This window comes from Pan paniscus, chromosome X (assembly GCF_029289425.2).
Source record: "Pan paniscus chromosome X, NHGRI_mPanPan1-v2.0_pri, whole genome shotgun sequence".
In the NCBI taxonomy this organism is placed as follows: Eukaryota; Metazoa; Chordata; class Mammalia; order Primates; family Hominidae; genus Pan; species Pan paniscus.
In genome coordinates this window covers 33,570,107-33,589,423 of record NC_073272.2, presented here as the reverse complement: position 1 = coordinate 33,589,423, position 19,317 = coordinate 33,570,107, and the positions used below count along the sequence as shown (strand labels likewise).

General features: G+C 35.4%; 1 protein-coding gene across 1 annotated transcript in view; it reads left to right on the top strand.

Annotated features, from left to right (window-relative positions):
- Positions 1 to 19,317, top strand: part of DMD (dystrophin) — a 2,218,635-nt gene that overhangs the window by 1,559,138 nt on the left and 640,180 nt on the right. The window contains exon 51 of the mRNA XM_063601607.1: positions 1,275 to 1,507. Within this exon, the coding sequence (XP_063457677.1) occupies positions 1,275 to 1,507 (233 nt within the window). The remainder of the gene's footprint in view (positions 1 to 1,274; positions 1,508 to 19,317) is intronic.

Sequence of the window (19,317 nt, the reverse complement as noted above, 5' to 3'; positions counted from 1 at the left end):
TAGTATCAATTCACACCAGCAAGTTCAGCCCTCTTCAATCAATATAGGGCCACACACGGACTTTTGACTGACTACTCCCCAAGTATTTCACATTTTGGGGCCTTATCTCCAGTTTCTCACTACAGTTGTTCATCACTGTGTTTCTTACTAGCCAGGCGTTTATAAAAACAGTAATACCTAACACTATTGATCACCTACTATAGTGTCAGGCGCTGTAATAATATTATTGTGATGATGATGATTATGCTGCTCTTTCTGGCATTGTCATACGTGTATTGCTTGTACTACTCATTGAATCTACACAACTGCCCTTATGACATTTACCCTGTTATTATTCCTCTTTTAAGGTAAATACATGAAAAATGCTTCCCACTTTGCCTTGCTTACTGCTTATTGCTAGTATTGAACAAATGTTAGAACTGAAACTTAGAGAGGTTATGTGGCTTTACCAAGGTCCCAGAGTTCCTAGGGCAGAGAACAGGATTGTCTACCAGGCATTTTAATTCTAGTACTATGCATCTTAACCATTACCATAGGCTGACTTACTCTACAGTGTCCAACACTATTCATATTAAGATTTATTTAATGACTTTGAAACAGTATTTCATGTCTAAATAGAAAAACTACTAACTCGCATTTTTAAGAAAATGTTGTATCTTGGTTTTTCTTCACTGCTGGCCAGTTTACTAACAATCTGAAATAAAAAGAAAAAAATATGATAAACTGCTCCCAGTATAAAATACAGAGCTAAGACAAGAACGTTTCATTGGCTTTGATTTCCCTAGGGTCCAGCTTCAAATTAATTTACTTCCTATTCAAGGGAATTTTAAATCAGAAAGAAGATCTTATCCCATCTTGTTTTGCCTTTTTTTTTTTCTTGAATAAAAAAAAATAAGTAAAATTTATTTCCCTGGCAAGGTCTGAAAACTTTTCTTTTCTTTACCACTTCCACAATGTATATGATTGTTACTGAGAAGGCTTATTTAACTTAAATTACTTGTCCAGGCATGAGAATGAGCAAAATCGTTTTTTAAAAAATTGTTAAATGTATATTAATGAAAAGGTTGAATCTTTTCATTTTCTACCATGTATTGCTAAACAAAGTATCCACATTGTTAGAAAAAGATATATAATGTCATGAGTAAGAGTTTGGCTCAAATTGTTACTCTTCAATTAAATTTGACTTATTGTTATTGAAATTGGCTCTTTAGCTTGTGTTTCTAATTTTTCTTTTTCTTCTTTTTTCCTTTTTGCAAAAACCCAAAATATTTTAGCTCCTACTCAGACTGTTACTCTGGTGACACAACCTGTGGTTACTAAGGAAACTGCCATCTCCAAACTAGAAATGCCATCTTCCTTGACGTTGGAGGTACCTGCTCTGGCAGATTTCAACCGGGCTTGGACAGAACTTACTGACTGGCTTTCTCTGCTTGATCGAGTTATAAAATCACAGAGGGTGATGGTGGGTGACCTTGAGGATATCAACGAGATGATCATCAAGCAGAAGGTATGAGAAAAAATGATAAAAGTTGGCAGAAGTTTTTCTTTAAAATGAAGATTTTCCACCAATCACTTTACTCTCCTAGACCATTTCCCACCAGTTCTTAGGCAACTGTTTCTCTCTCAGCAAACACATTACTCTCACTATTCAGCCTAAGTATAATCAAGGATATAAATTAATGCAAATAACAAAAGTAGCCATACATTAAAAAGGAAATATACAAAAAAAAAAAGCAGAAACCTTACAAGAATAGTTGTCTCAGTTAAATTTACTAAACAACCTGGTATTTTAAAAATCTATTTTATACCAAATAAGTCACTCAACTGAGCTATTTACATTTAAACTGTTTGTTTTGGCACTACGCAGCCCAACATATTGCAGAATCAAATATAATAGTCTGGGAATTGATTATTATCCACTCTTCTAAGTTGTCTGTGCCAATTTGCCTTCTCCAATGATAAGGATAATTGAAAGAGAGCTATAACTTAAAAAGAGAAAAGTAACAAAACATAAGATATTTAAAATTACCCTAGATCTTAAAGTTGGCATTTATGCAATGCCATGTTCAAATGAACATGTTTTTAATACAAATAGTGCATTTTTCAGCCTCAGTGTAATCCATTTGGTAAAATTATGACATCAACTAGAAACATTAGAATACATTGATGTAAATATGGTTTACCTAGCTAGATCAAATATACTATATATCTTTTATATTTGTGAATGGTTAAGAAAAATAATGTTGGAATTGTTATACATTAAAGTTTTTTCACTTGTAACAGCTTTCAAGCCTTTCTAAAGAAATACAAAGTTGTGCTGAAGGTATTTAGGTATTAAAGTACTACCTTTTGAAAAAACAAGAAGTGAGGCAGACAGAGTAAGGGGAATTTCTTTGTAAAATAAACTTCACCAATTCCATAGGAATAAAAGTAATTTGATAGTAAACAACCTGCATTTAAAGGCCTTGAGCTTGAATACAGAAGACCTGAATTCAGTGCCATTTGCAAATGATGATTGTGGTCAAGCCATCTCTGGATCTTCGTTTCCTATTCTGAGTACAGAGCATACAGAGTACACATTCACATTCACAATATAGTTATGGATATGGATGTATATAAATATATGTAAATACTACATATATGTACCTGAAAATTTGTTTTACTTCTGCTTTATAAAAAGTAATTATAGCCATATTTTTCAGAAAAAGTAACTGAGGCTCATAGATGTCAAATTCCCAGTAAGTAGCAGAACAAGGATTCAAATCCAAGTCCATTTGATTCGTAAGCTTGTGTTATTACTTGCTGCATATACTGCCTGCAGTATACTGCCTGCAGACAGTATATGTAGCAAGTAATATATGTACTGCAAGCAATACATACTATTGCTGCGGTAATAACTGTAACTGCAGTTACTATTTAGTGATTTGTATGTAGATGTAGATGTAGTCTATGTCAGACACTATGCTGAGCATTTTATAGTTGCTATGTACTGATACATACAGAAACAAGAGGTACGTTCTTTCACAATACCATATTGAGTTATGTAATACTCCCAGGACTTTTATTTACCAAAGGAAACAATATTTTATAATGTTTAAAGCCCAGGTTTTGAAGTTACATTGTCTAGGTTCAAAGCTTGGCTCCCAAGCTGTGTGACCTTGAGTAAGTTATTCTGCCTACCTGAGCCCAAGTTTATCTAGCTATAAAATGTGGATAGTTGTACTATCTGCCTTGCAGTTTGTCATCAGGATTAAGTTGGTTGGTACATGAAAAATGCTTCCCACTTTGCCTTGCTTACTGCTTACTGCTAGTATTGAACAAATGTTAGTAATTATATTTGGTTCCACCACGAACTCTAGAAATCTAACCAATGATGGCATTTGTATTATGCAAACTGTATATCACATCATAATATTATATGGAAATGAGAGCTTGTTTCCGCTTCTGTAGCCTAGTCTACCATTGACATAGCTTCCTGCAGAAGTTACCAGATAATAGATTGGGAGAGAAAGTCCACACTTCCTTGTGACGGGTTTGTGAGTCCAGCATTTAGGGAAGCCATTGATGTGCTCAGTAGTCTCCAGAGTTCTCTAAATAAATGTGTCCTTTTCAGAAAGGACTACTGATGTGATGCCCCCTCACAGAGATCGTCTTTAAATATAGGTCAAAAACTAACGTAGAGGGCCAGGTGCAATGTTTCACGCCTGCACTCCCAGCGCTTTGGGAGGCTGAGGCAGGGGGATCACTTGAGGTCAGGAGTTTGAGACCAGCCTGGTCAACATGGCCAAACCCCATCTCTACTGAAAATAAAAAAATTAGCTGGTGTGGTGGCACATGCCTATAATCCCAGCTACTAGGGAGGCTGAGGCAGGAGAATCACTTGAATCCTGGACCAGAGGTTCCATTGAGCTGAGATCGCGCCATTGCACTCCAGACTGAGTGACAGAGTGAGACTCCATCTCAGAAAAAAAAAAATTTAGGGGGAAAAATCAAAAGCCATTTCTGAGACACAAAAATACAGGATTTATAAATTATATATAGTATATATAAAAATATTTTTAAAATATTATATATAGCATATATTGATATGTAATGTACATATATTACATATTTATAAAAAAATCTAATCTCCCTTCTCTTGCTTGCTGAATAGGGGGATGCTTTGCCTGCCTCTTCCTCTTATATTAAAAAATAATTCTTAAAGACATTGTCAGTTCTTGGCTTTTATAGCCTCAATCACCAAATTGTCGGCAAAATGGCCCTAAATAATCATTAAACAAATGTGTGTGAGAGGGGAAATAAGAAGGAGAAGTAAGTATGGGGAGGATTTTATTATAATTTCAGGAAATCAATATCAATTTTATGTAAAGTTTTAAATAAAGCAATCCCAACTTTAATGTTTGATGTGTGAAAAATTAGGCAAAATTCCAAAAGGGCGTTATAAACTGAAAAAAACTTTGCTAACACCTCTCCATTTTTATTATTTTAACCAACTTCTATTGAGCTTGCCACTAAGTACCTGGGAAACATAAAGTTGTACAACATAGAATGTGCAGGTAAAAGAGGTTGAAGGAAGAAAATAATAACACTATGATAGAGATAAATTTTAGGATAATAGCTAACACATACTTAGCACTAATGATATGCCAGTCATTGATCTAAGTACTTCACGTGAATTCTTTAATGCTTACAACATTACTGTGAGGTAGATAGAGAGGCACAGTAAGGATGATAACCTGCCTGAGATCGAGGAAGAAAGACAATGATGAGATGTGAACTCAAGCAGTTTGGTTCCAGAGTCCTCTCCCTTAAACCTCATAGTTTTCAACTTCTCTGATACTGTGTGGGTGATGCTGTTGGGGCTTTCTTCAGGGAAAACTAAGCCAGGAGAGAGAATGGATGCTAGTGAGATATTCCTGAAGAAGGAAAAACTTAAGCCAAGCATTAAAGAATGAGTTGGAATTACCTAGCTAGATAAAACGAGAAGGGCAATCCAGGCAGAGGAAACAGACTGTGCTTTTCACTGAGGTGGAAAAAAACAGAGTATATCATAGGAATTGTGATTCCATATGGCTGAAGTTAAGGGTATATGATGAGGAAGAAATTGATGAGGTTGAATAGAGAGGACTGGGGCTAAATAATGGGAATCCTTTGTTGCCAGACTGAGGAATTTTGATGATGGCCTACAGGCAGTGGCAACTCTGAAAGGATTGTAAACAGGAAAATAAAATCATCAAATATAGTTTAGTTGCCTATCAATTAGAGCTCTCTGGATGCAAGCAACAGAAATCATTCTCTGATTAAATCAGGCAGAAAGTAAATGTGCTGTAATTAGCACAAAGGCATTGGAACAAAACTTACAAAAGGAAAAAGAATCTGAGCATGCCTTTCTGGGCATGTGGCTAGCAAGAAGTATTCCAGTCTGTTTGTGATACTCTCTTTTCTCCATCCTGTGTGTAACTCTGTTCAAATTTTAAAGTCTTAAAAGAGAGTCCAGTTCACCTTGCTTGGGTCACATGTTAATACATGAGCTAGAAGGGAGCAGAAAACTTTGATTTAAATCCCTCTCCTCCCAAAGTCTCAAAATTAGGGAAAGGCAATTCTCCTGAATAGAAACTGGGGTCTATTGACAATAGAAGAAGGAGATGATTCTGACCAACCACTAAACAATAATTGTCCACTGAACTCAGTCAAGAACATGTAGAATAAGTTGGAGGATAGAGCAAATAAAGGAGATTTGTAGGAGGTAATTATTATGATCTAAAGCAAGCTTGTTTAACTCATGGCCTGTGAGCCACATGCCGCCCAGGATGGCTTTGAATGTGGCCCAACACAAATTTGTAAACTTTCTTAAAACATGAGATACTTTTTGTGACTTTTTTTTGGTCATCAGCTATCATTAGTGTTTGTGTATTTTATGTGTGGCCCAGGACAATTCTTCTTCCAGTGTGGCCCAGGGAAGCCAAAAGATTGGATACAGCTGATCTAAAGCAACAGGTTCATCTACTCAACTTCACAACGTGTAGACCTGAAATAAAGACCATTCATATACCAATACCTGAAATATAAATTTGTTTGACCATGACACGTACAGTAATTGGTTCTCAATAAATGTGGATAGCTTGATGGATAATGTGAATGCAATGTGATAAGGAAACTTCATATTCAACAAAGATTGGAATGTGAGGATTATAATTCCAAAGCATCAGAAGTTAGATAAGATAATGCAATGAGACATTTTATGACTCAAGGCAAAGTTAGTTATGAGATTCAGACCAAACCTTAGATGTGCAGTAATTGAAATATTTGTCACAGAAGGGGTATAAGGACATGACATTCAAGTAAGCTAGCCTTTTACTAGCTTTAGACTTTGAACTCAGAAAACGTATGTTTGGTGAAAAGCTTATGGTCCCCTTTAGTATGTATTGCTTGATTAAAGTATTATTTTAGAAAATGGTGAGCTGCTTCCATTTTGAAATAAAAATAATTTTTACTAAGTGAATTATATTCAGTGAAAAAAATGGAAGCTACAATTACAACTTTAATTTTTTTAAGTTTTAAGAATACAACCATTTAAAAAAATTAAGCAAATCTGCTTCATTTTAGACAGTAGAAAACATACCATTATCTTTTAGAAGAATAGAGATGTGAAATATGCAAATTAAGCCTTTAGAAGTAAAACACACATGAAGTTCAAAGTTTAATTTCTAGAATTGTGAATCAGTAGCAGTGGATGATTTGTACTTTATAGCTTAGTGTCGGAGAAATCTGATTAAAAAATGCTTTTTCTGTTTCATCACATAAACATAAGTAAAATTGCTCTGAAACAATAATATTTGACAAGAATTAGCAGTTTTCTTTTTTGACATAATCTATCAAATGAAGGGAAAAATATGTCCTGGGTTTTGCTTTGAGAGTGATTATTAAATCTGACCCTTAAGGAAAGGAAGGAGAGAACAAAGAAGGGAGGAAAGAAAGGGAAGGAAGGAGGAGGAAAGGGAAAAAAAGGAAGGAAGAGAGGAAGGAAAGCAGGAAAAAGGGGAAGGAGAGAGAAAAGACAAAAGAAAGGTAGCAAGGAAAGAAAAAAAGACAAGAAAGGAATATTAAAGAGGACAAAAGAGGAGTGAGGAAAGGAGGAAATGGAAGAGGGATGATGGGAGACAGGAGGGAGAAAGGTGGAGGGGGAAATATGAAGAGAGGTTCCCAGCAGTGGAGACTAGTGTTGCTATCAACAAATAGAATTTAGATGGCCATATGATATTATTTTTCATAATACTGGTGTCTGATTGCCTGTGCTGAGTTAATTGTAGTCTTTTTTTCAATTCCGTTTGGCCAGGTGTTCAGGATAATTCACCACAAAATCTCAACCACTGCACTTGTATTGAATAAAGAATTGAATTGGCAAAGGCATTTTATCCTCCAATAAGACCTTTCCAGATTGGGGTTGAGACAAATTGGCCAATCTGGACAAGATGATAATAGCATTGTTCAAGATTCATTTTTAACCACACATTGCACTGTTACCTGGGAGATTTCATTATCTAAAAATTGAATGAGCAGTTTTAGTGGGTATAGTGTATATTTAAATGGGACATAATTACTTGAATGAGTTTAATTTTTGTTGTTGTTGTTAAGGTCAAAGTACTTAAAAATTATGATTTTTTAAAACTCTGTCTATACACAAAAAGCATTTGAATTAGCTACAGAATAATTCTGATTATAACTTTTGTTGAATAGATTCAGTCAAAATCTGATTACTAAACAACTTGTGTAGTATAGCCCTGGAAGAATTGATGGGACAATGTGTGGGTAAAGTGGCATTGGCTATTTAAACTAAAAGCAATACAAAACAGAATGTTTCTTGGTTTTATTCTGTTGTCACAAACCCAGCAGAAAGTGGGTATTACGATAGTTTCCCTTATTCAACAAATGAGAGAAGTTATAGACAATTTAGTTAATTGATCTAACGTCACTTAGTAAATGTAATTGTCCTAACATAAACCCAGACCCCCAGACCTCTTGGGAATAGATAATGTTTCTTACTTCTTTTCTATTTCCTCAGCCACCCCCCTCAACTTCTTACACATCTCATTTCTCCATCCAAATTATAACAAAACAAAGTAAACATGGTTTATTTCCATGGGCATCAAATGGATTTCACGAGGTTGGGTGACAGTTATCTTAGGGTGAGGAGATTGATTATTCTGTTTTTCTCTTTCATCGATCAACAATCCAGCCCTTCTCATCTCATCATTTCATTTCTGCACAAACTCGTTTAAGAAATACCAATTAAGAAATTAATTAAGAAATTAATGTTGTAATCTGTTTGGCTGAAGATATTTACAAATTTTGTGCTTTAATTATCTTCCAACAAATGTACATGTCTCTGGAAGACAGCTTGTGACCATCTGGATGACTGATCCATATTTATATAATTTTCTTTCTTTACCTAATGAGATCAAATCCGCTATTATCTTCAACGAAGGATGTAAAGATATGTCAGTGTCAGTAATGTGACTTATTTTATATTCTCTGGTCATAACAAAAATAAACCGCCCCTTAAATAAAAAGGTCATAGAGTTGCAAACACACACACACACACACACACACACACAAAATCATATTTTCTAAGTCTCCTAATTACCTTTTTATGGAAAATGATACCATATGCTTTTTTCTTAAAGAAACTATATAAACTTATAAACTATACTAAACTACACATTTCAAAGTCTATGAATGGAAATGTCTATCTTATTATATTTTAATTCAATTCACTGTAAACTTTTCTGTCAAAATCTTATCAAGCAAAACTGATCCAGGATATTTACATGAATTCTGATGGAAGTCACTGTACTGTGTTTTCCATAAAATACCAGTGGGATTCTGATAAGGAAGTTTATGTTTGCCATTGTGTTTAAATAGAGAATTCTCGGCCGGGCATGGTAGCTCACGCCTGTAATCCCAGCACTTTGGGAGGCCAAGGCAGGTGTATCACCTGAGGTCGGGAGTTTGAGACCAGCCTGACCAACATGGAGAAACCCCGTCTCTACTAAAAATACAAAATTAGCCGGGCGTGGTGGCGCATGCCTGTAACCCCAGCTACTCCTGAGGCTGAGGCAGGAGAATCGCTTGAACCCGGGAGGCAGATGTTGCAGTGAGCCGAGATCACACCATTGCACTCCAGCCTGGGCAACAAGAGCAAAACTCCATCTCAAATAAATAAATAATTAGAGAATTCTATTTACAAATTTCCTTTCTTGGATCTAGTTAGGGTTCCTTTATATGGAGTGATTTTTATTGTTTTCATAGAAATACGTAGAATCTGGGTCTTCTCTAACTTTCTTACAGGAAAGCAATGTAATAAGGTTTTTTTTTAATTTTCTGAAAGTTATATAATGTTATTGTTCCCTAAAGTTTAGTACCTGCCTTTTAGGCTTTCCATTTCACCATAACTTTTGGTCCTTAAAGTCTGTAATTGAAGTTACAGTGTGTTATGATGTAAATTTTTCTTATTATTACCTTTAATGTTAGGGTAATGTTAACTAATGTTAATGTTAGGTATATGGTTGTTTTTTTCATTCCTTCATTCAACAAATTGTCTTTGAAACCCACGTTACAAAGCACTCTAGAGTCAGGTTCAAGACTATTAAGAAAGGAGAATAGAAAGAGACACTAGAGTAATAATTTGGATTTAAATTTGATTTCCTTGTGTATGATACTGAATAAGTGTGAATAAGATGAGGCAATGATCACACATCACTATTAGTAAAAGTGTTTCTGTACATGTATCCACACTTTTATGTATATGGTTACTTATGTTAAAGTGATACATATTATATAAAATTAACGTATACATTAAGTAGATATTTTAATAGTCTGTAATTAAATACTACTAGTATTTTCTTTCCTCCTTCAAATGCCTACTTTTGATACCTCGAGTTACAGTGTCATAAAGATTCTTTAGAAATATATTGACTGTCTTTTAAGAGCTTTTGATACAAGACTGAGTTTACATTCATCTGTTATTTATTGAACACTTGCTGGTGAAAGGCATCAGTGTTATCTGCTCTTAGGGAACAAAAATTAAGAAGGGATAGGCCCTAATTTTAGAGTGTATCCTCTATAAGGAAAACATAAAAGATAGGGCAGTCATGGCCACAAAAGAAAAAAGTGTTACGGTGGTTTCGATCATATATGTATTAGAATGAATGAATCAACTGATCAGTTGTGATTTCTTATTCTAAATATGTGCCTGCCTTTTTCATATAGATGAAAATTAAGCCATGTTTATCTTTCCAGGGATCTTGTTGATTTTTATTCAATAACTTGGGAGTGAAAATTGATTTTTGCATATGTTTTAATGTTTTTAAATTTCATAAATGAATTGATCAGTAATTTCCAAGGTAGTAATGGCTGCATTGTTTTTGAAAAAAAGAAAGCAACAGGATTTGATTGTGCTTTTATGATTTTTAAAGAATTCATTAAAAATAATGCCACGGTTTCTAAAATGATTTGAGTCAATTTCTTATTCGATTTATAAAAATAACTTTGAATACAATTTTAGTAATTCACAAATGCTTTCAGTTCCCTTACCTTTATATTTTATATTCTGTGTAAACAAGTGACATAATATTTAAGAATTATATATCTCCTATGATTTATTCAAGAAAAGAATATATACTGTATTATTTATTTCAAGAACAGAAATGCTTTGATTTAACTGTCATCTTCTCCAATTATGGAAGCAAAATAAACTGTAATGACCAATGTAACCCCTCCCCCATATCAAGTTAATCTATGTTCAACTCCAGAATTATTTTTAAACACTCAAACTAGAAATTAAAAAAAATTACATCCATGAAGACGATTTTTGCCAAAAGCATATAGATAAATTGAGTTGATTCTATACTTAAGAAAGTGGAGAGGAGAGAGTAATTTACTCTTAATCCCATATTTTTTCCCTAAATGTGAAAGAAGTAGATTGTAGTGAGAGGGAAAATAACCTGTAGCAACTTCATTGAGGCTAAGCTTTCTGTCATGTTATATTATACGAAAGTAATGAAATGCTTCCACAGATAGAATCAAAAGTCCCCTCTGAGAAATTCTACATAAAAATTAGCCTGCCACTTTACCACACTTACTCAAGTTTGATTTTTTTAAGTTATGTAATAGATGTTAGGCACTAGAAGAGGACATTTACTGGGGGCAAAGATCAGTAGTTGGAAAGAATGCAAGCAGGCAAGAAGCTATATATAATGAGATTTTACAGTAAAATTGTTTTCTAAATTAAAATGAGGATGGGTCCAGACACAATGGCTCACACTTGTAATATCAGTGCCAGGATGGAGGATCCCTTGAGGCCAGAAGTTCAAGAGCAACCTGGGCAACAGAGTGAGACTTCATCTCTACAAAAAAATTAAATAAAAAATTAGCTGGCTGTGATGGTGTGGGCTTGTAGCCTTAGCTACTCAGGAGGCTGAGGCGACATGATCTCTTGGGCCCAGGAGTTCGAGGCTGCAGTGAGCTAGGATAGCGCCACTGGACTCCAACCTGGGCAATGGAGCAAAACTCCATTTCTAAAAAAGAATAAAATATAAAACAAAAATAATATATAAATAAAAATGAGGATATATTTTATTTTAACATTAGGAAACTTTGTAGGTGAGGACCATGCAAACATTCAAGGTGTGAGTTCTGACCAAATCCAAATATTAACCATACCAATGACTTAAGGTTTCTTCACACTCCTTAAAGTTGATTAATATAATGATTATATAGTTGACTGGTGTGTCACAGCTTGAAGCCTTTGAGATTTATTCCTGCCTTTTCTGTAAAGGTTGTTTTGTTAATTCCAGTATGTACTGGTCGTTTTTGTTTTGTTTTGTATTTGTTTTTGTTTTGTTTTTTTGAGATGGAGTCTCGCACTGTTGCCCGGGCTGGAGTGCAGTGGCACGATCTCGGCTCACTGCAACCTCCGCCACCTAGGTTCAAGCGATTCTCCTGCTTCAGCCTCCTGAGTAGCTGGGATTACAGGCACTCACCACCACACCCGGCTAATTTTTTTTATTTTTAGTAGAGATGGGATTTCACTATGGTGGCCAGGCTGGTCTCGAATACCTGACCTCATGATCCACCTGCCTTGGCCTCCCAAAGTGCGGGGATTACAGGCGTGAGCCACCGTGCCCGGCTGCCAATATGTATTGGTCTTTTTCATCGATGATTCAGTCCAAAATCATTTTGTCCTTTAACTATATATTTTCTTGTAAAGCTGCTTCTGTTGTCTTGAACTTTTCTTTTAAAATGTATGTTGTCATTTGACTTTTTAGATTGTTATTTTCTGGTCCTCGAAATAAATTTAAATTTCCTGTAAAGGAAGGTGTAATATTCTATTTGACATAGCCGCTAAAGATATACTAGGTGCTTTATAAATATTGTTGATTTACTTTATCTTCACAGATTACTAGTTTTACTTAGTATTTGGAATATGACAACATTTTATAGAGCTATATTCATATATATGTTTATCTTAACTGTTAAATGCAATATGATTCATGTCTTGTTTTGGTCAATGATGAATGAAAGTCTCCTAAGAATTAAATTTACTGCATCGATGCAAAAACAATCATAATTTTAGACACTCTAAGAATTTTAGAAATTAAAGGATTTTTTTTTCCAGTTTACTCTGTTAAGATTGCGTTTAGCTAAGCGTGACAGCATTCTCACTACAGTGGCTTATCCAGATAGTTTCTTTTTCTCATAGAGCAAGACTTCCAGAATTATGTGTTCCAGAGTCAGTGCAGCACCTCCAAAACCATATGTCCCAACTTTTTCCTCCAACCCCAGTCATCTCCAACATGAGACTTTCTTTTTGTTTTGTTTTGTTGTTTTTGTTTTTGTTTTGAGATGGAGTCTCTGTCGCCAGGCTGGAGTGCAGTGGCGCGATCTCGACTCACTGCAACCTCTGACTCCCTGGTTCAAGGGATTCTCCTGCGTCAGCCTCCTGAGTAGCTGGGATTACGGGAACGCACCACCACGCCCAGCTAATTTTTGTATTTTTAGTAGAGACGGGGTTTCACCATGTTGGCCAGGATGGTCTCGATCTCCTGACCTCATGATCTGCCTGCCTCAGCCTCCCAAAGTGGTGGGATTACAGGCGTGAGCCACCGTGCCCAGCAAGACTTTTTTTCCTGTGGTCTCAACATGGCTACTCTGCCTCCAGGCACTATGTCTGTACTTTAAAATGGAAGAAGGGAAAATGGGGAAAGTAAAAGCATATTCCAGCTGTGTCAGCTCCTGTTTGTAAGGAAAACCAATGCTTTTCTGGCAGCCCCACACAGAAGAGTTTCTACTTGACAGTGCACTAACCAGAAATGTGTCACGTGACCATTCCTAACTTCTAAGGATCTTGGGAGGATTGAGTGTTTTAACTGAATAGGTGTGTTTCTTTCTTCATAATTCAAAATGTGAAAATTGGTGACTTAGTTATAAAACCTTGCTAGTCTGAACAGAATTTGGATTTTTTTAGCTAAGAAGGAAAGAAAGGATATCGGATAGGCAGCTGGCTATGCTAGCCAAGATACTCTTAATAATGCATATTTTTCTTCTTTGGACATAAGCAGTTTTAACTTAGCTAAATATGATGTGATTGTTTTCCTATCTTCTTAGTTCTGTTTAAATTTGTTTCAGAAATCAAGGATATAAAATGGAGAAAAAACTCTATTATTCATGTCTATCTTTCTGCCTCTGAATATTTTTATGTTGGAGAAAGAGAAAGCAGTCACTTTCATAATAGCTTACATAGTCTGACAAATTCTAAACATGTCCGTTAGCATCAATATACGTGGTATTAGGTCATCAGTTTTTATATTCTGAATTATTAAGACCCAAATAAACCCACTGAGTTCAAGAGAAAGTATACACTGAGCAGTAAAAACATTACCAGTTCTAGCAATGATAATCAAACAAGAAAACAAGTAATATAGTCTGTTTAGAATAACATGTTTTAAAGATCAAGTTTTTCTTCCTTGCCAATGTTGCCTTTCTTGTAACACTTTTTTTTCCTTCTTGAGATAGGCTTTCCTATCTTTTGTCACAAACCCCAATATTTACATGGCCATTCGTAGTCTATTCATGGCAGCACCACCCCATGGCCCAAACTTGTAGATATTGCCCTCCTTCTATGGTTGTTCTAATAAGAATAACCACTCTTGTCTCTCATAATCTCAGCTGTTTTGTGCCATTAAAATGGAAAATAATGAGTATTAAGATACTAACAACTAGGGGCCAGGCGCGGTGGCTCACGCCTGTAATCCCAGCACTTTGGGAGGATGAGGTGGGCGGATCACGAGGTCAGAAGATCGAGACCATCCTGGCTAACACGGTGAAACCACATCTCTACTAAAAATACAAAAAATTAGCCAGGCGTGGTGGTGGGTGCCTGTGGTCCCAGCTACTCGGGAGGCTACTGCACTCCAGCCTGGGCGACAGAGCAAGACTCCATCTCAAAAAAAAAAAAAAAAATACTAACTAGGTTTCAGTCATATGAGATGAATAAGTCCTACAAATCTGTACAGCCTAGGGCTTGTAGTTAACAATGTTATATATTTAAAACTTTGCTAAGAGAGTAAATCTTTTTTTAACTGTTATTATCGTACATGCAAAAATAATAGTAAATAAGGAAGGTAAGAGAAAAATTTTGGAGGTGATGCATAGGTTTATGGCATAGATTCTGGACATGAGTTCACAGGGGTATACAGTCATGCATTGCTCAACAACAGATATACATTCGGAGAAATGCATGGTTAGCTGATTGATCTTGTTGTGCAAACATCATACAGTGTACTTACACAAACCTAGATGGTACATCCTACTATACATCTAGGTTATATGGTATAGCCTATTGCTCCTAGGCTATAAACCAGTACAGCATGTGACTGTACTGAATACTTTAGGTAATTGGAACACAATGGCAAGTATTTGTGTATCTAATCATATCTAAACATAGAAAAGTTACAGAAAAATATTATAATTCTTATAGGACCACTGTCCTACATGTATACAGACTGTGCACATGATAGTGGTCCATTGATCAAAATGTCCTTATGCAGCACATAACTGTAATTATCTTGAAACTCATCAAGCTGTGTTCATTAAATGTGTATAGCTTTTTATGTCAATAAAGTGGTTAAAAAATCAATAAAGTGGTTAAAAAATATTTTGACTAGGAAATATACTATCATTTCTAGTTGATAAAAGATCTCAACATTTCCCAAATTGTCCTACAGAAAACCAGGTTCATCAGGTGTTCATACATGATCCTCATGAAAAGGTCAAATAAGCTGAAAAACATGCATAGACTTTGCCTATCCTAGCAATCTATGATGTACATCTCCATATTAAGGTCACTGAAAAGTCTTCTAGGAATGTTAGTATTGTTAGCTCAGTACTTCTCAGTCATTTCTCCATGGAAACCATTTGTGTAGAGCATCTTGAGGAGCACAGCTGAGAGAACATTATCTTAGTTGGATGTGTATGTCCCTCTGAGTCACTTGATTTCTCTACATATGCTTTTACCAAATTAATCTTTTAGAAATCTTTTCTCTTAGCACTATGTCTATAATTTGTGAAGTTGTTACCAGGATAACATTTGTGCCTCTCACCATGATGTACCTACCAGGGTCCAAGCAGCCATTCCTTCTCTAGAGCAACTGTCTGAGGGAAAGAATTTAACACAGCATTCTACGAAATCATTTTATTTATAAAAATAGATTACTGCATTACATATAGTAATTTATATTTAGAATATTGATTAATTATTAAAATCTGCATGAGAGCTTTAAAGAGTAGTACATAATATATAGCAGTTTGTATTCAAACTGTCTTCTAAAAAGGATTCACTTTTTCTTTGTATTCTATTGTCCTATTCGTTGATAGTGTTACGTAAGTAATTATAAAACTTAAAATCTGGAAAGAGAATGTGGACTCAGAATGCCATCTCTTTTGTTATTTCAAATGGATTAGAAATGAACATACATATTCATTTTCTTTCATTACACATCCAGAGAAATAGAATGGATTTTATAAACATGTAAAAGCAAGGATTTTGATCACTGATAAAAAGGGAAGGTTTGGTCACGACCTTATTTCATTCCTTTTTTCTTATCCTTTTTTTTGTCAATTATTTGATGACATCTCTGAACATCACCTTTTATTCATGACAAGAATTGGGTATCATGGTAAAGAACACTGTTAATATAATTCAGTTACTTCACCCCCTCCTGAAATATAGAGAAGCTTTAAGACTATGTGAATATTTTTTTCTGGTTTTCTTGTATTTGTAGAAATAGCATGAGCTTTGTTTAAAGTCAGGCATCTAAAACCTTGCCCTGTATGTTACTGACAACCTACACAAATTTTAGGATCTATTCTATTACAGTTTTTTCAACTGTAAAACTAGGATAGCAAACTCTGTGTCATATTTTCGTTATCAGAATTTAAAAAGCATGTTCTAAGATCTTAGTAAATAATAAATCTCTACTCTGTAGTTGAATTTGTTCTATATTCTTTAAGAAATTCCCTTTGATGGTTATGCCAACCTCTATATTACTTTTCTTCACACTTTGCGCTGAAATCATAGTAGTATTTTACGTTATCAATCAAAGTAACAGTCATCCTTAAAACAAATATGAATTTTAGATGATTAAATAGATTTGTATGGAGGTTCTTCTTGCTAATCATAGCAGTTATCCTTGGTGAAAAATGATAGACACTTGAAAAAACCAGTTAATCATGATGGCTATTTTTGCATCATAAATAAAGCTTTCAAATTTGAGAGGGAATCAAAAGGGCAATGGTAGTGTAGTGTCTCAAAGCCCCTTTCCAATTGATGGTATAAATTTAAAAAGAGAGAGAGAGAAACATATTTCACTGTAATTGTTTTCTAAGAGCTTCCAAAAATACGTATTTTCTTAATAGATTCAAATTTTTTAGTTGGATTGAAAGGGAAGTCTTGGAGTGTAGTGAGGAGGGCACCTTCTGTTGAGAGGTGTTCAGACGACAGAGTGTGCCCAAGGCCAAAGATGAGATGGTTTTATGAAAGTCAGTGGCCACAAACAGGTGTGTTTGACCCCTGAGAGATATGCAGGAAGTCTACCCCACTTTAATTCTTCCAAATATTCTTTACCTTAATTCCCAAGTACTTGATAAAGGAGCAATGGGGAAAAAATATGCACACTATTATGGAAAAGTTTTGACCTACACTCTGGAGAGTTTTAGAATAAGAGCATTCTAGAAATCAGTCCGAAATGCCTAGGGTTTACTTACTTAAAGATAATATCATAGTTTGGGTGACTGGGAAGCATACCCTGAGATTGAGGTGAGCATGCAGTATGTCTATTTAGGAGTGTTCTTGGGGTCAACGTGTAGGGGCAGAGGGAGAAGTTGAGCTCTGACACAGTCTTAGTAAGGGCCTCAGCTGACCGTTCAGGGAGTTCTTAAGCTGGAATGACCCTTCAGAAGTGCTAGGAAATGAAGAAAGGGGACTGGATCTTTATAACCCCATGTCAAGTCATGCACTGGATGTGGGATACTCCAGGAAGGCAACAAACTTTAGCAAGATGATTCTCTTTAGCCACGGGAATTTCCATAAGGGGGCTGCTATGGTCTGAATGTTTTTGTCCCTCCAAAATGTGTATGTTGAAACCTAACACTCAAGGTGATGGTATTAGAAGGTGGGGGTTTGGGGGTGTGATTAGGTCATGGGGGCTCTGCCTTCAGAAACAGGATCAGTGCCCTTATAAAAGCGGCTCCATAAAGCTTCCTTGCCCTCCCACCATGTAAGGACACACCGAAGATGCCATTTAACAGGAGTGGGCCCTCACCAGACAATGAATCTGCTGATGTCTTGATCTTGGAATTCCCAGCCTCCAGAACTATAAGCAATAAATTCTGTTGTTTATAAATTACCCAGTCTAAGGTATTTAGCTATAGCGGCCCAGACTAAGACAAGGGCTGACAGCTGAAGGCTGTCTACCAGCAGCACTCCTAGCAGCTGGGGAACTAAGTCCTTCATTTCCAAAGGGGAATCTAGGCAGCATATTTACAGCTTTTCACTACAGATAAGCTCATTATTTCAAATAGGGACTAGCAGGAAAAAATTAAATGCCCAAAATTTAGTGGGATGCTGAAATAGATTGTGGTGTGTAAATTGGAGTATAGTGAGGAGAGCACCTTCAAACCAGTATGTACTACATGATATTGTTTTTGTTGCAATATTTATTATATACCCAAACACACATATATTACTTTTAGAAACACACACCACATATATATCTGTGAATATTTTATATACACATAGGGAAGGATTGTTGATGTTATTTATGCTATTTTAAAGATTGATGTTTTCATATAATTATGTATTGGTTATATATTATTTCTTGATATAAGGTAAAAAAAAAAGCAAAACAAACTTTAAGTGATCACTATGAAAAGAATCCCAATGCTGCACATTTAGGTTTATCCAACTCTTCCCATTAAAATATTAAATAGTAGAAATAATTGTGAATAAGAAAGAGCAGATTTTGAAAAATGGAAAGAAATGCTTAAAGACATAGCATTGTTGCCCAACCATCATTATTTAAACATACAGTGTTTGGCTTTGACCAAATTGCTTTTAAAAACTTCCTTTTGGCCCAAAATGATAGGTCATATATACTACCATAAAATTCATGATGCTTACCATGCATTAATTTCTAGGATATGCCAGGCATTGTGCTATGCATATCATATTCAATATTTCTAATCCTCTCAAAAGTGGTACAAGCTAACTGGCATTTTTCTTGTTTTGAAAGGGAGAAACTCAGAGAGGTTAAGTGACTTGCCCAAGGCAATGCCATTGATAAGTGCCAGATTCTATCACAGGTTTATTGGCAACAAACCATATGTGCGCGTGCATGCGTGCGCATGTGTGTGTGTGTGTGTGTGTGTACACATACACGAATAACATATATGGTATAAATACGTGGAAACATAATAAACTGCATTGAGCTGCATTTAGAATTAGTATTTAGGACATGTTTGGCAAATAAAAACAGTGGAGATTGAAATGGATTTGCTTAGGAAAAATGATACATTAAAATAGGCTTTATTATGAGTCTTCAACTATTCTGTGAAAATAGATACCCAGGGAAGAAATAATAGAGAATATGAATCTTGAGCAGGCAACTGAGAACTTGTCGAAGAGCCAAGATAAAAATGTCAAAGAGGAGAATATTTTGGCAGCTCAGATGAGCCCCCAGAGGGTGGGAGGAAATGATCTCA